This window comes from Lepidochelys kempii, chromosome 2 (assembly GCF_965140265.1).
Source record: "Lepidochelys kempii isolate rLepKem1 chromosome 2, rLepKem1.hap2, whole genome shotgun sequence".
Lineage (NCBI taxonomy): Eukaryota > Metazoa > Chordata > Testudines > Cheloniidae > Lepidochelys > Lepidochelys kempii.
The window spans coordinates 104,396,109-104,412,205 of NC_133257.1; the positions used below are offsets into that span (position 1 = coordinate 104,396,109).

At 41.3% G+C, this 16,097-nt stretch overlaps 1 protein-coding gene across 3 annotated transcripts in view; it reads left to right on the forward strand.

The window, feature by feature from the left end:
• The window catches only part of NFATC1 (nuclear factor of activated T cells 1), a 147,559-nt gene that overhangs the window by 83,177 nt on the left and 48,285 nt on the right, over positions 1 to 16,097 (forward strand). For all 3 annotated transcript variants that reach the window (XM_073331805.1, XM_073331807.1, XM_073331806.1), the window contains exon 8: positions 914 to 1,046. In XM_073331805.1, the coding sequence (XP_073187906.1) occupies positions 914 to 1,046 (133 nt within the window). The remainder of the gene's footprint in view (positions 1 to 913; positions 1,047 to 16,097) is intronic.

Consider the following 16,097-nt stretch of genomic DNA (forward strand, 5'->3'; position numbering starts at 1 on the left):
ACTAATAATTCAGGGAAGAGAGCCATCTAAGGGATCACCAGCATTGCTTCCTGTAGCACTTGGTGTCCTTTTGGGATTTCTCACCCATGCATTGACCAGGCCTAACCTTCCTGGGGTGAGAAGAGCTGACAAGATCACCCCACGAACTGACGTGGCTGGAGAAATATGTTAGATAAAAAATATTTCATTGTGGAACATGGAAATACACCTCTACCCTGATATAACGCTGTCCTCGGGAGCCAAAAAATCTTACCGCGTTATAGGTGAAACCGTGTTACATTGAACTTGGTTTGATCCACCGGAGTACGCAGCCCCGCCCCACCCCCCGGAGCACTGCTTTACCACATTATATCCGAATTCGTGTTCTATCGGGTCACGTTATATCAGGGTAGAGGTGTATTATTAAAAAAGAAAATCTTTTTGTGATACCAAGAGTAAGCTCTAATCACACCATTTAAAGCTTCTTTTCTTTCTATAGTACCCAGACTGGGCATCAGAGCAGCTCAAACATTATTAACAAATGTCACCCAGTGATGCCCGACCCCAATCTCATCATTCTGGAAACTACTGTTCCTAAAGTATAAATTCCTAGCAAGGAACATCTACAAACATGATACATGTGGTACAGTTTTGGTTATCCTGCCTTCACACTTCTGACCCCAATAATCAAACTCATTGCTGAAGAAACCCAAATCTAGGCCAAGCTGCAGGGAGCATTAGCCAGAAAGGACCCAGAAAACCTGCTGCAGGCACAACCTTCAGCTCCACCAAGGCTTGCTCACCAGTTGGTATGCAGTGACGATATTTCTCTTTGGGAACTCAGTAGAGACATTCCCATAGTGGATGTGCTCGTATTATTGTGCAGAGCTCCTGTCTCAGATATGTACTGACTTTCTAACGTTTGTTTCTGTAGAATTCATTGGTGGTGGAGATACCACCTTTCCGCAATCAGAGAATTACCAGTCCTGTTCAGGTCAATTTCTATGTCTGCAATGGAAAGCGAAAGAGAAGCCAGTACCAGCTATTCACCTATCTTCCTGCTAATGGTAACAATATATTTCTAACCTCCGGTAGTGGAAACTAGAGATATGAATATTTGCTAAAAAGACACAGAAAAAAGATAGAATGTAACTGATAATAATTCTGTAGCTCACTCGAGCAATTTAGGGCTGTAATTATTGCTATAAAATAAAAAATGTGAGCTGCCCCACTGGGCTGTCTCTTAATTTGCTGTCTGAAGAAGACACCTTCCAAATAAAGTGTTTCCTTTTCAGTGGTAGAGACTTCTGAGCTCTCTCTTGTTGGAACAAAATCACAACAAACGTTATTCATTGTCTGCAAAGCCTGTGGCCTCAGGGGGACCCTGGATTGTGCCTGTGTTTATACATGCTCAATACATCTAAGAGCTCCTCATGTGGCACATGAGGAGAAAGAAGGTCCTCTGTGCCCATGGGCAGCAGAAAGACTCTTTAAAAAATGAGATTGCTGAGCTGTCTCTCAGGCTTCCTCGAGAGTCCCAACTTCCCAACCCCAGAGAGCATATCATTCGAACAATGCTTCTGAACTCAACCCACAAATTGTGCTGTGCTCTGAGCTGGAGCTGGTGGGGATTTGTCCTGCCACCCGTCCTTCACCTGCCTGCCTGTTTGGGGTTGGAAATTGAGTCTCAAAGTGAGGTGAGAATTCCTCCCAGTGTTACTTATAGGCCACTGTGGGTGCTGAACACACAAGCTCCTTGAATGTGGAGTTGAGAGGCCAGTTCTAGCCTAGCTTAGGATTGAGTTAGGGGGTAGTTAATGCTATTTGCAGGACAGGTGCCTGGCCCCAGATCAGAGATAAAATGAAGTCCACAGCGTCCTTATGCTGTCTGTCAGGTTGGTGGGCCAGAGGGACCTGTCAGTGATTCTCTGTAGAACAGGCCATACAATGGAGTAAGAGGGAGCAGGCATTGCTAACTCACTCTTGAGCAGCTTGACTCAAGAACAATTTTTCTTTCTCTTGAGAAAAACAAGGCCCATTGCACTCATCTTTCCAAGCTGGCTCTTGCAAAGTCTGCATGCACGAGGGGATTGAGTGTACCACTTAGGAACTATTCCAGGATCTCCTGTGAGAGGAATCAGATTGTGTGGCTACTTTCATGAAATGCCTTCTGACCCCCTACTTTCTTACCATTCAAATCAGAAGGTTGATTTCCAGTTGAATCCTACTCTGGAGCACTGTTGAAAAGCATAATGGGAAAGGAAATCAGAAGGTTTTCTAAAATCCTTTATGTATATGAAAGGTTTGGGCCATGGGGATTTTCACAAGTGTGGTAATCTGTGCTATTTTGGAACCTCATATTGCCAAATGCTATGAAGTGATGGTAACCTACCAATACTAGGGGCATTCAAGAGAGAGGTGTGTGCAATATTCATCATAAAAAAGGTAAATTTACTCCTGTTTCTTTACATTTAGTTATAACTTTAAAATGTATCAATTTCAGAGAGCCCTTTTTTGGTGAGATATGAAGGTTTATTTAAAGTGAAAATGACCTAGTTGTCAAGGGAAATGGGTTGGCAAGGAAAACATGCTTAAATTCACACTTTTCACAGGTTTCCAGTGTGAAAATAGCCATTTTGTAGGAATTTTACACAAAGTAAAATGCGAGTTGCATGATATGGCTTGGAAAAAACAACCTTGCAAACATTCTAGGTGAAACTCCATCAAATACAAATGTTGAATTTCACACAGCTCTAGTTTGATGCCAGTCCTGACTTTTATCATGACTTGAATTCAAAATAAAGCATCATAAAGTAACAGGGAATTTGACAACAAAAGATTACTCCTTAAATGTCATAGAAGGACTCTACTGAGATGGTTGCCCCAGGTTTTGTTGAATTAGCCTAATTATGCAAATCTTCTCTGCGGTGTGTATGTCTATGTATAGTCGAAGATTGTGTAACTCTTCTAGATGACAAACAGAAGAGGTATCATTCTCGTATATGATACCTTCAGCAGCAAGCATCTGTTGTGATGGCCAGAGATAGTGCTTACCTTGCCTTATACCTTCCATAGATATTTAAATCTCAGATCTGTTGCTGATTGCTATTTGCACGGCAACACTTTCTTTCAAACAACAATACTCCCTTCTTTTTCATCTACCTGGCCCTGATTCTCCATTGCCCTGCACCTCAGGCCGTCATTTACAGGAGTGCAAAGTGAGTGTAAAACACTACCATTTGGATTTAGTATCACTTTACAATCTCTTTGCACGAGTATAAATAACTTCCCAAGAAACAGGCAATAGAGAATGATCTCCTACTTTATTTTGTTGAGCCCTTATGACAATGTCATTTTTTGAAACACTGTGGGCCTGATTCACCACTCCAATACTGGTTTTATGCCCATGTAACTCCAAGGATTTCAAACCATTGCAGCCTTGATTGACAGGTGTAGAACCAGTGTAAGAGAGTAAAAATTCTGACCTGGGAGACCCTTTTTGTATATAATATATAAATAATTTTAAGAAACATGCTGATTTGTTTACAAACTCCCTTATGCATATAGAAGTAGTAAGAATAAATATATTTTTGTAATCACCTGTAATTATTCAAAGAGTATATTTTTGTATTGGTGATGCTTGTAATTGTTTGCATCATGCCCTTTACTGGCAGGGATGCGACATCTTGACTATTGTCATATGTATATACATGCACAAATTAGACTAAATTTAGCACCAAACTCAGTTATCCAATATGCTATATTTAATGCAGGGTTTTTTTAAGTTGCACTGGTTTATCTAATTTAATTCACAAGCTTCTTGTAGTTTGCAAAGATATTAAAGAAAACCAAAGTTACACTCATCAAGAAAAAAATAATTAAGCCAGCAATTACTATGTTACCTAGGTAAAAAGGTTTAAAAAATATCAGCAACATATTTGTCCAGTGAACACCTCCTGACTTGTTCAGACAAAATCACACAAAGTGTACAGACTATAGATTTTTAACAAGCAAATGTCAAAGTAATCATCAACTATTAGATGTGGTTTTACACGAAAGCTCATGCTCAAATAAATTGGTTAGTCTCTAAGGTGCCACAAGTACTCCTTTTCTTTTTACCAATCAGGTAGTATATCATGTGTTCTTCCTGTTTTTAGCCTTGAAATGTTAGCATATTGTCTGATTAGAAAGCCTTCCATGGATTTCTGTGCATTAAGGGTCCTTTAGAAATTACATGATACATGTTACACTTTACATTCAGCTAAACATTCCCAGAGCAAGGTATAGTATGGTACCAGCAAGGTACTAGCCTTGTGCTGGTACTTTTTGTGGGGTTAGAGGGAAGGAACTGATACACACACGCCACAGGGTCACTTCCCAGCTGCTACCATAATCTTAGAGCCAAAGTATTCCATACAGTCCTGTTTCTCCCCATTTTATAGAGGCGAAGAGCCAATGGATCCAGGTAGTGATGGATTCACTCAGTCACAAGCTCTGTGAATAGCCCCATATAGCACGCAGAGAGTACAACTTCGTGGCATGCAGAGAGTGCAGACCACTCTGTACTGCAGAACTCTCTGCTTTCCCTGCAGTCAAGGACTTCCTAGGCTGTGGAGACATGGCAGGATTTTCCCCTCTCTATATAAATGGAAACAATTTGTAGGAAAGGAGCTTACTTGGGGGATCATGAGTTTCTACAGCATAAAACTATATCCCATAATGGGAAAACTTGTACATAAAATAGAGGCTTTACAAGGTGGGGAGGAGAAGTGGAGCTGTGTTTTGAAAAGAGGTGAGTCTGTATGAAAACTCTGGCTTGGACAGACTCAAACCATGGGGGATTCAAAATCCAGATCTGGTTCTGAATTTTGGCTCTTGGGTCCACCTCTGCTGAAAGTAACTAATCCCAGATCTCACTTTCCTATTATCATACGTAAATTGATAACAGATAAAAGCTGTTGATCTTTGGCTATTGGCATTTTTTCTAAATGTTGCTGCAGTGATATTAAGGCCTGAGCTACTGTATATCAGCTTTACCCTGAAGCCTGCAGGCTTTAAACGTTTGAGATTATACACTGGAGATATCTGTCACACAGAATATAAGCAAATTCCTTAACCTTTTGATGTAGGTGAGTCCACGCAGCTCATTTTTCATGGCCACATACCATTAAAATATCCCAGCTCCCCCCGCTGTTAAATGGTGTAAACTGTTAATCTCTGCAAAGCAAGATGAGATTACCCTTCAATAGTCCACCCTTTAAAGGCAGTCTTCATAGTAGCCCTTTTTTAGATATTTGCTCCAGAGGCTTTATTAGTATAGAGTGTAATGTTACTTGTGAAAAAGCATTAGCCAACTCTGCATTTGTATTGTATTTTCATCTAGAAACACCATTATTATGTGTGCTAAATATTTTTTATTTTGTGTAAGATGGAATGTTTTTGTTTATATGAGTTTGTTACATGATTAGCATAATCATTTATGTTAATAAGAATATCAGTGGGCATAATCAGTAGGGTTTGGGGAATTATCTAATCTGAAGGAGGTTATAGGAGAAGGAAAGCACTTAAAAATGCATGCTACAGTTAAAGATCCATTTGAGATTCCATACAGCATGTGTATGCTACTCTTAAGAAGTAAGAGTAAGGTAAGACTAGGATCCAGATTTTTAAAGGGGTTAGACCCCCTAAATAGTTTGAAAATCTAGCCCTAGTTCTCTGTCTCAGATGCAGATGTTTAAAGTTGTCCTGTTGTGTGGAATTCTGGAGAAAGTTGAGAAGATTTCAAGAAATTCATTAAGTATTAAAATTAGGTGTCTGCTTATTCAGATTTCTTTTGAACAGGTAGATTAAAAATCAAGGAGACCTTTTTAGACTTTTGTCTCTCATAAACAGGGGTTTAGTGCCATCAAAGGTATCTGTGGTGTCTGCAGAGTGCTGATGTCACATACTACTTTAGTTCATTCAGCAGTTCTCTCTTCCATTACATTTTGCCACATAAATGTTATTTAACAAAGCAGGGAAAACAATCAATGAGTTTATTTGTCCAGGAAAAGGTTGTTATGATGGGGGAATGCTAGGACTTCCAAACTGCCTCTGTAAATTAGATCTGAAAATAGAGGCCAAATTCTGCTCTCAGGGCATGACTACATTGCCCCACAGTTCAGACTATGAGGGTGCAAAGAGCAGCGCACACCAAAAAGCAGTGCTGGAACTCCTCCCCTGTGGATGCTGCAGGCATGAACTAAAAGGTTCCTAGTTTGCAATAATGTACAGTAACTCCTCACTCAACGTTAAAAAGAAAAGGAATACTCGTGGCACCTTAGAGACTAACCCATTTATTTGAGCCTAAGCTTTCGAGAGCTACAGCTCACTTCATCGGATGCATTCAGTGGAAAATACAGTGAGGAGATGTATATACACACAGAACATGAAAAAATGGGTATTATCATACACACTGTAAGGAGAGTGATCACTTAAGATGAACTATTACCAGCAGGAGAGCAGGGGGAGGGGGGGAAGAAAACCTTTTGTAGTGATAATCAAGGTGGGCCATTTCCAGCAGTTAACATTTGAAGTGAGCTGTAGCTCACGAAAGCTGATGCTCAAATAAATTGGTTAGTCTCTAAGGTGCCACAAGTACTCCTTTTCTTTTTGCGGATACAGACTAACACGGCTGCTACTCTGAAACCTGTCACTTAACGTTGTAGTTATGTTCCTGAAAAAAGTGACTTTAAGCAAAACGATGTTAAGTGAATCCAATTTCCCCATAAGAATTAATGTAAATGGGGAGGGGGGTTAGGTTCCAGGGAAAAATTTTTTTTGCCAGACAAAAGACCGGCACGCGCACACACACACGCACTATAAGTTTTAAACAAACAATTTAATACTGGTACACAGCGATGATGATTGTGAAGCTTGGTTGAGGTGGAGGAGTCAGAGGGTGGGATATTTCCCAGGGAATAGCTCAGTGCTAAATGATGAACTAGCAATTGGCTGAGCCCTCAAGGGGTTCACTCGTTGTTAAAGTAGCCTCACACCTGTACAGGGCAGCAGGAATGGAGAGAGGGGAGACAGCATGGCAGACAGAGACACACACTCTGTGTGTGTGTGTGAGAGAGAGAGAGAGAGAGAGAGAGATGCGCATTTCCCCTTTAAGTACGCTGACCCACTCTGAAGTACACTGCCTTGTTAAATTAATCAGCAAGCTGAGACCACAGCTGCTGCCAGGAAGCTCCCTCTGTCCTGAGCCCTGTCGTGTGTCCCCCTGCTCTATGGAGATGGGGTAAATGGGGGGCAGGAGCAGGGGGGAGGGGGACACACTAACATCACCCCCCTTCTTCTCTCCCCCCCCCCCCCCCAGCAAGCAGGAGGATCTGGGAGAAGCTCCAAGGCAGAGGGCAGGAGCAGCACATGGCAGTGGGGGGAGGGACAGCTGAACTGCAGGCAATTGTTGGCCTGCTGGGCGGCTGCTGCACAGGGAACTTAGGGGAGCGGGGAGCTGATAAGGGGGCTGCCGGTCCTCCCTGGTTCCAAGCCCCCACCAGCTAGCTCCAACGGGCTGCTCTTCCTGCAAGCAGTGGACAAAGCAGGCGGCTGCCAAACGACGTTAGAAGGGAGCATTGTACAGCTTTAAACAAGCATGTAAAAAGGGCTGGATGAATACACTATAAGGTGGGTAGAAAGCTGGCTAGATTGTCGGGCTCAACGGGTAGTGATCAATGGCTCCATGTCTAGTTGGCAGCCGGTATCGAGTGGAGTGCCCCAGGGGTCGGTCCTGGGGCCGGTTTTGTTCAATATCTTCATAAATGATCTGGAGGATGGTGTGGATTGCACTCTCAGCAAATTTGCAGATGATACTAAACTGGGAGGAGTGGTAGATACGCTGGAGGGGAGGGATAGGATACAGAAGGACCTAGACAAATTGGAGGATTGGGCCAAAAGAAATCTGATGAGGTTCAATAAGGATAAGTGCAGGGTCCTGCACTTCGGACAGAAGAACCCAATGCACAGCTACAGACTAGGGACCGAATGGCTAGGCAGCAGTTCTGCGGAAAAGGACCTAGGGGTGACAGTGGACGAGAAGCTCAATATGAGTCAGCAGTGTGCCCTTGTTGCCAAGAAGGCCAATGGCATTTTGGGATGTATAAGTAGGGGCATAGCGAGCAGATCGAGGGACGTGATCGTTCCCCTCTATTCGACATTGGTGAGGCCTCATCTGGAGTACTGTGTCCAGTTTTGGGCCCCACACTTCAAGAAGGATGTGGATAAATTGGAGAGAGTCCAGTGAAGGGCAACAAAAATGATTAGGGGTCTAGAACACATGACTTATGAGGAGAGGCTGAGGGAGCTGGGATTGTTTAGCCTGCAGAAGAGAAGAACGAGGGGGGATTTGATAGCTGCTTTCAACTACCTGGAAGGGGGTTCCAAAGAGGATGGCTCTAAACTGTTCTCAATGGTAGCAGATGACAGAACGAGGAGTAATGGACTCAAGTTGCAATGGGGGAGGTTTAGATTGGATATTAGGAAAAACTTTTTCACTAAGAGGGTGGTGAAACACTGGAATGCGTTACCTAGGGAGGTGGTAGAATCTCCTTCCTTAGAGGTTTTTAAGGTCAGGCTTGACAAAGCCCTGGCTGGGATGATTTAACTGGGAATTGGTCCTGCTTCGAGCAGGGGGTTGGACTAGATGACCTTCTGGGGTCCCTTCCAACCCTGATATTCTATGATTCTATGATTCTATGTTCCCTAATTGATCAGCAACGTAACAGCAAAACAATGTTAACTGGGACGACTTTAAGTGAGGAGTTCCTGTAGTCCTCTTCAAATAGGACTACATTAGTGCAAAATAGGAACCTTTTAGTTCATGCCCACAGTGTCCACACAAGAGAGTTAAAGTGCAGTACTTTGATGGCACTGCTATTCACACCCCAGGTGTCCAAGCTGTGGGGCAGTGTAGACATGCCCTCAGATACACTGGTGTAAACTTGTGTAAAGTAAATCTGTTGTCTTCAGTGAAATTATACTAGTGCAGCTAAGATCATTGGTTGATCTTAAAGCACTAAAAGATGTTTTAAGGTGTGTTAAATATAATAAAGAAAACTGGATCAATCAAACGGGAAGCTACCATTTTGAAAGTCTGATCACATAGTCTGAGACACAGGAAATACCACTCTTGATCACATTAAAGAAAGGGAAGAGACTGTTTTTTCACACTATTTTAAGCTATAAATAGCAAAGATTTTGTGTATTCAGTGTAACTTTTCCCATTTAAAAAACATTGTTTGTTTTTTTAGGAAAATGTTTGTGTTCCATGGGCAAAGTTAATAGGAAGTTGAAAAAGTTGGTGTACCTGTTACACTGACACCAAAAATATTATTTTGTGCATTGTTGTTGGTAAAATATTTCCTGTTCTCTGTTTCACTCATGCTTTTAACTCTAATGAATTATTTTAAAATAATAAATTACTTTATAAATGTTATCCCTACCACTTTTATTATTTAGTTAAATGCAGGTGATAAGCTGTGTGATCTTCATTTCAAAGCTTAACATATTGGATACATTTGGGGACATTTGCTTCACCATACGTGGGCCAAGTTTCAAAAGAGCTCGGCTTCTATTTCAGCACCTAAATAAGCACGCAGAAATAGGAACCTTTTAGCTGAGCTCTTTTGAAAACCTGGCCACTTATTTAGGGGCCTAAATAAGAGCTAAGTTCTTTTGAAAATCTAACGCTAGCTTTGAGAGCTACGCTCTTCTGAAAACCTGGTACTTAGTTACTAGATATATCTGATTCATGGTTCATAGCTTTGCAGTCTGAAAGTGATGAAAGTTCTCAGGGTGCTTATGAAAATGGTGATCAGTGCCCACTGCATGCTTTTTTCAGCATCCTACTCAGCTTCCTGCCTTAGCTCTAAAATTATCTCCTGACTATGCTGCAGAAGAGTACGATCAGCAGTTTTCTAGTGATTACATTTCGCAGTCACACCTCCATTTCATCTCACCTCTTCCGCCAGCCACTCACTTTCTAAGTTAACATGCTACGTTAGTCATATTAGCTGAAAACAATAAAATGAAGATGTAAAGCAGTGAGCTTTAATGTGACATAGAAAGCAGCTTTTACTGATAGCCACCTGACACATTTCGACTTGGAACTTCTGGTGAACTTTCATATCCGAGGCTGGCAAAATATGCATCTTTGCTATGTCTGCAAACTGATCATCGGATTACATAGGGAACCTGGGCCAAATCCTGTTGTGGGGTTGTAAAAAGGTCATAAAATGCACCGGGTCAGGTAACATAAGGTTAGAAAGAGGAGCTATTCTTCAATGAATTTGCAAGATAAGACAGGTGAAAGTGGGTGTGTGTGTGTGTGTGTGTGTGTGTGATCGACAGGCTAGGAGAGCTGTAGACCCTGGCTTGCAGAGGCCATTTGGAAAGCCACTGACTGACACAGCCAGCGCTCAGGACAGACCGGCAGCTAAAACCAGATAAACCAAAGCAGAAAGAGAAAGTAACCCTCACAGCTGCTTATGCTACCACACATTCAGCCCCATAGAAAGTCACTTTTAGTTAGTTCAGGGCCAACTCAGAAAACCAAAGAAACAACAGTTTAAATGTGTCTGCAGGCGGATGTAAATTGTATTTATATCCACTGTAAATCAACTTTTTGCTGCCAGAGCTGTGCAAAGGGGGCCTGGTGTAACTGTGAATTAGGCTCAAACTCTCAAATATATTAGAAATGATATTGTCAGCATTGACAAGCATACTCCCCCATCTTCTTTTTATAGGCAGAAAGATTCCTGAAGGGTGTGTCGTAAAGTCTGCACTAATCAGGGCAGAATAACAAGGAAGGTGGAATGGCGTGGAGGGAATTTTTTCTTCACTTTTTTTTTTTTAACAGTGAAAATCTGAATTATGGTTGCTCATTTCTACATAATGTGCTGTTACAATTTATTTCATTTGGCTGCTATGTGGCTGAATGTTACTTTTGACATTTAACAGTGCAACAAAAAGCAGGCAAGGCTTTGTCAGACTCCTGTTTCCACTTAAACAGTGGATAAATTCATCATAACTGGGCCATCAACTCTTTTGTTACATTCCAGCAGCAGAATGTGTTCTAGAGCAGCAGGAGAAGTGGAATCTCACTTTTGAGCCTTTTTTCTCCAATATTATGCAGTTGGATTCCTCCCCACTGTCTGCCCCTCCAATGTATATTTAGCTCTAGTGCAAGGGCTTCCATACTTCACGCAAATGAGAATCCCATTAGCCACTGGTCAGGAGTCAAATAGCCACACCTCATTTGCAGATTGCGCTCACCTTGGCTTTTAATAAAGAGATTTGGACTTTGGACCCCACTGGTCTCAGTATGCAGCGCTCCATCTTGATCTGAATGGCCTCCCGTAAAGATCACTAAACTGGGAGGAGAGGTAGATATGCTGGAGGGTAGGGATAGGATACAGAGGGCCCTAGACAAATTAGAGGATTGGGCTAAAAGAAATCTGATGAGGTTCAACAAGGACAAGTGCAGAGTCCTGCACTTCGGACGGAAGAATCCCATGCACCGCTACAGACTAGGGACCGAATGGCTAGGCAGCAGTTCTGCAGAAAAGGACCTAGGAGTTACAGTGGATGAGAAGCTGGATATGAGTCAACAGTGTGTCGTTGTTGCCAAGAAGGCCAATGGCATTTTGGGATGTATAAATAGGGGCACTGCCAGCAGATCGAGGGACGTGATCGTTCCCCTCTATTCGACATTGGTGAGGCCTCATCTGAAGTACAGTGTCCAGTTTTGGGCCCCACACTACAAGAAGGATGTGGAAAAATTGGAAAAAGTCCAGTGGAGGGCAACAAAAATGATTAGGGGACTGGAACACATAATTTATGAGGAGAGGCTGAGGGAACTGGGATTGTTTAGTCTGCGGAAGAGAAGAATGAGGGGGGATTTGATAGCTGCTTTCAACTACCTGAAAGGAGGTTCCAAAGAGGATGGATCTAGACTGTTCTCAGTGGTAGCAGATGACTGAACGAGGAGTAATGGTCTCAAGTTGCAGTGGGGGAGATTTAGGTTGGATATTAGGAAAAACTTTTTCACTAAGAGGGTGGTGAAACACTGGAATGCGTTACCTAGGGAGGTGGTGGAATCTCCTTCCTTAGAAGTTTTTAAGGTCAGGCTTGACAAAGCCCTGGCTGGGATGATTTAATTGGGGATCGGTCCTGCTTTGAGCAGGGGCTGGACTAGATGACCTCCTGAGGTCCCTTCCAACCCTGATATTCTATGATTCTATGATCACAGAGGAACATAACCTCGCTGAGGTTAAGGGTGCTCACTTCCTACACTGAACTCCAGAGTTACAGTTGACCTGTAAACTCCATCTTGGTGCTACTGGTCACATGTGAAAAGGTAATTCTAAGAATTTAGGGCTATATTCTGGCACCTTAACTCTCACTGAGCAGTATCTCACTTAGCAAATAGTCCGACTGACTTCAAAGTACTGTTCAGCCTGAGTCAGGATGGCAGAATCTGTCCTGTGGTCTTTATCACTGAAGCTTCCTGAGCTGTCCGCTAAACTTTAGCATTTCAAGGGCTATCATCTGCCTCCCTTACATCTTGAGTATTCACACTGGTGTCACCTGTGTAAGTGTTATCAGGGTTGGACCAATAGGCTCTTCCAATTGGTTTAAAAGCCAAAAAGTAAAACTTCCATAAAGGAGATGAGGTTTCAAATTGTAAGGGTGAAATAACATAACGATTTGGTTTTGTTCTTCTGGAATGGCTGATCAGCATAATTAATCTAGCCCTGTGGTTGATGCTGAAGGGAATGCTGTTCTGGTGATTGCATCAGATAAACTATACACAAGAAAATGTATTTTGTAGGCTGTAGAGAAGGACTCTCTAAGTCTCTGAAGGAGAAGGCTGAGTAAGAGCTAAAATGGCTCGGAACAGCCAAGATCAAAACATGCTGTAAAGAGAGATGAAAAATGACATCCTGGGGTAAAGCCACATTAGCCTGCTTGCTGCTGATGGTAGAATAGGAGTAAAAGTATTGGTGGTATATTAGAAAGTAGCCATTGATTGGCCAAAGAAACCTTCATTAGAGCAATTTATAGCACACTTTGTGTGTTAGTCTGTCTAGAGCCACCAGACTCTGGAGAGAGAGAGAGAGAGAGGAAGAAAACCCAAATAAGAGAGGGGCTTATAGAAATCCCAGGGCATATAAATATTTATAGCATAGAAAGTGAATCTTGTGAACTAGTTAACAATAATTCCTGTGTTTACATGATGGAAAATATGCATGTTTGACTGTGATTCTAATCTCAATATACAACTTCAATCAATAAATATTCCTTTAAACCAATAACCCTCTTGAGGATTACATCCCACACTGGCTGTACAATTCTGCTTATATACAATAGGCTGCATAAATTATGGCTACTCCCATATTAATGCCTTTTTGGGCACTCTGCCCACAATTTACATTTTAATATTCACAACTCCCTGGAGGGCAAGCAGACAGAGAGAACGATGCAAGCGTAATGTTAAATCTGTTGATGTACTATTTTACCATAGTGCAGAACAAGGGTGCCTGAATCCCACATCTATATATTTATTAGGGCTGTCAATTAATCACACTTAACACAAGTGATTAACTCAAAACAAATTAACTCTATTTTAAAAATTAATCGCGATTAATCACAGTTTTAATCGCACTGTTAAACAATAATAGAATGCCAACTTAAATTTATTATAAATATTTTTTGGATTTTTTTCTACATTTTCAAATATATTGATTTCAGTTACAGCACAGAATACAAAGTGTACAGTGCTCACTTTATATTATTTTTATTACAAATATTTGCACTGTAAAAAAGATAAAAGAAATAGTATTTTTCAATTCACCTTATACAAGTACTACACCTTATACACTTCACCTTAGACAAGTACAAGTCAATCTCTTTATTGTGAAAATGCAATTTACAGATGTAGATTTTTCTCGGTTACATAACTGCACTCAAAAACAAAACAACGTAAAACTTTAGAGCCTACAAGTCCATTCAGTCCTATTTCTTGTTCAGCCAATTGCTAAAACAAACAAATTTGTTTACATTTACAGAGATAATGCTGCCCACTTCTTATTTACAATGTCACCTGAAAGTGAGAACAGGCCAAGCATTCGTATGGCACTTTTGTCGCCAGTTTGCAAGGTATTTTACATGACAAATATTCTAAACCAGCGTTGGGCAACCTGCGGCCCATGGGCCACATTCCTCCCATTAGGGTAATCTGACTGTGGGCCGCAAGACATTTTGCTGATGTTGACCGTCCGCAGGCATGGCCCCCCGAAACCCCAGTGGCTGCGGTTTGCCGTTCACAGCCAATGGGAGCTGCGGGAAGTGGCAGGCCTCTGGCAGCCACTGGGAGTTGCGGAGGGCCGTGCCTGTAGACAGTCAATGTCAGCAAAATGTCTCGTGGCCCACAATCAGATTACCCTAATGGGCCGCATGCGGGCATCAGGTTGTCCACCACTGTGCTAAACATTTGTAGGCTCCTTCATGCTTCGGCCACCATTCCAGAGGACATGCTTCTATGCTGATGACACTCGTTAAAAAAATAATGCATTCATTAAATTTTTAACTGAACTCTTTGGGGGGAGAATTGTATGTCTCCTGCTCTGTGGTTTTACCCACATTCTGCCATATATTTCGTGTTATGGCAGTCTCAGATGACGACCCAGCACATGTAGTTCGATTTAAGAACACTTTCATTGCAGATTTGACAAAACGCAAAGAAGGTACCAATATGATATTTCTAAAGACAGCTATAGCACTCAACCCAAAGTTTAAGAAGCTGAAGTGCCTTCCAAAATTTGAGAGGGACAAGGTGTGGAACATGCTTTCAGAAGTCTTAAAAGAGCAACACTCCGATGCAGAAAATACAGAATCTGAGCAACCAAAAAAGAAAATCAACCTTCTGCTGGTGGCATCTGACTCAGATGATGAAAATGAATGTGCGTTAGTCCGTGCTGCTTTGGATCGTTATTGACCAGAACTTGTCATCAGCATGGAAGCATGTCCTCTGGAATGGTGGTTGAAGCATGAAGGGCCATACAAATGTTGAGCATGTCTGACACGTAAATACCTTGCAAAGCCAGCTACAACAGTGCCATGCAAACTCAATTCGCTAAACAACAAGGACTGAGTGGACTTGTAGTCTCTAAAATTTTACATTGTTTTATTTTTGAGTGCAGTAATGTAAAAAAAATTCTACATTTGTAAGCTGCATTTTCACAATAAAGAGATTGCACTACAATACTTGTATGAGGTGAATTAAAAATACTATTTCTTTTATCTTTTTACAGTGCAAATATTTGTAATAAAAAATAATAATATAAAGTGAGCCCTCTACACTTCGTATTCTGTTGTAATTGAAATCAATATATTTGAAAATGTAGAAAACATATAAAAATTTTAAATAAACGGTATTCTATTATTGTTTAACAGTGTGACTAAAACTGTGATTATTTTTTAATCTCGTGATTAATCACAATTAATGTTTAATCGTTTACAGCCCTAGTATTTATATGTATTGACAAACTGACATGTCATGAAAACCAGTCACTTTTACCAATGTTACATTTATGTGCATCGTCAAACTTCCAACTTTAGTCATAGTGCATGCAGTGAAAACACCACTGAAGTTGGCATATAGGCTGTGAAACTGGAAAGCAGACCTTCACGTCAGTAGGAATATTTTAAGAGAAAGACATTGGTGTTGCTTTTCTTTTCTAGGTAGGCTAAATCTTCTTTCCTCCATGCAGCAAAAAAGGAACATATGCTATATGAGATGATCACAAGATCTCTTGATGACACAAGTCCCATTTCAGACCTAAATTAATCTATTCCAACTAACCAGACATCTAGTTCCAACTCAGAACTTTCAAACAACATCCCGAGTGCTCAAGCCACATTGTTTTGGATTGCAACTGGGTCACACAGACAAAGGCAAAGTATTTGGAGACCATAAAGATCTAACAACAGGAAAGTTTTGTTTAAAAAAAAAATAAAAAAATAGAAAGAAAGCTCTAACTTGTTTCACATGTTTTTTAAAATCATATTTTGAC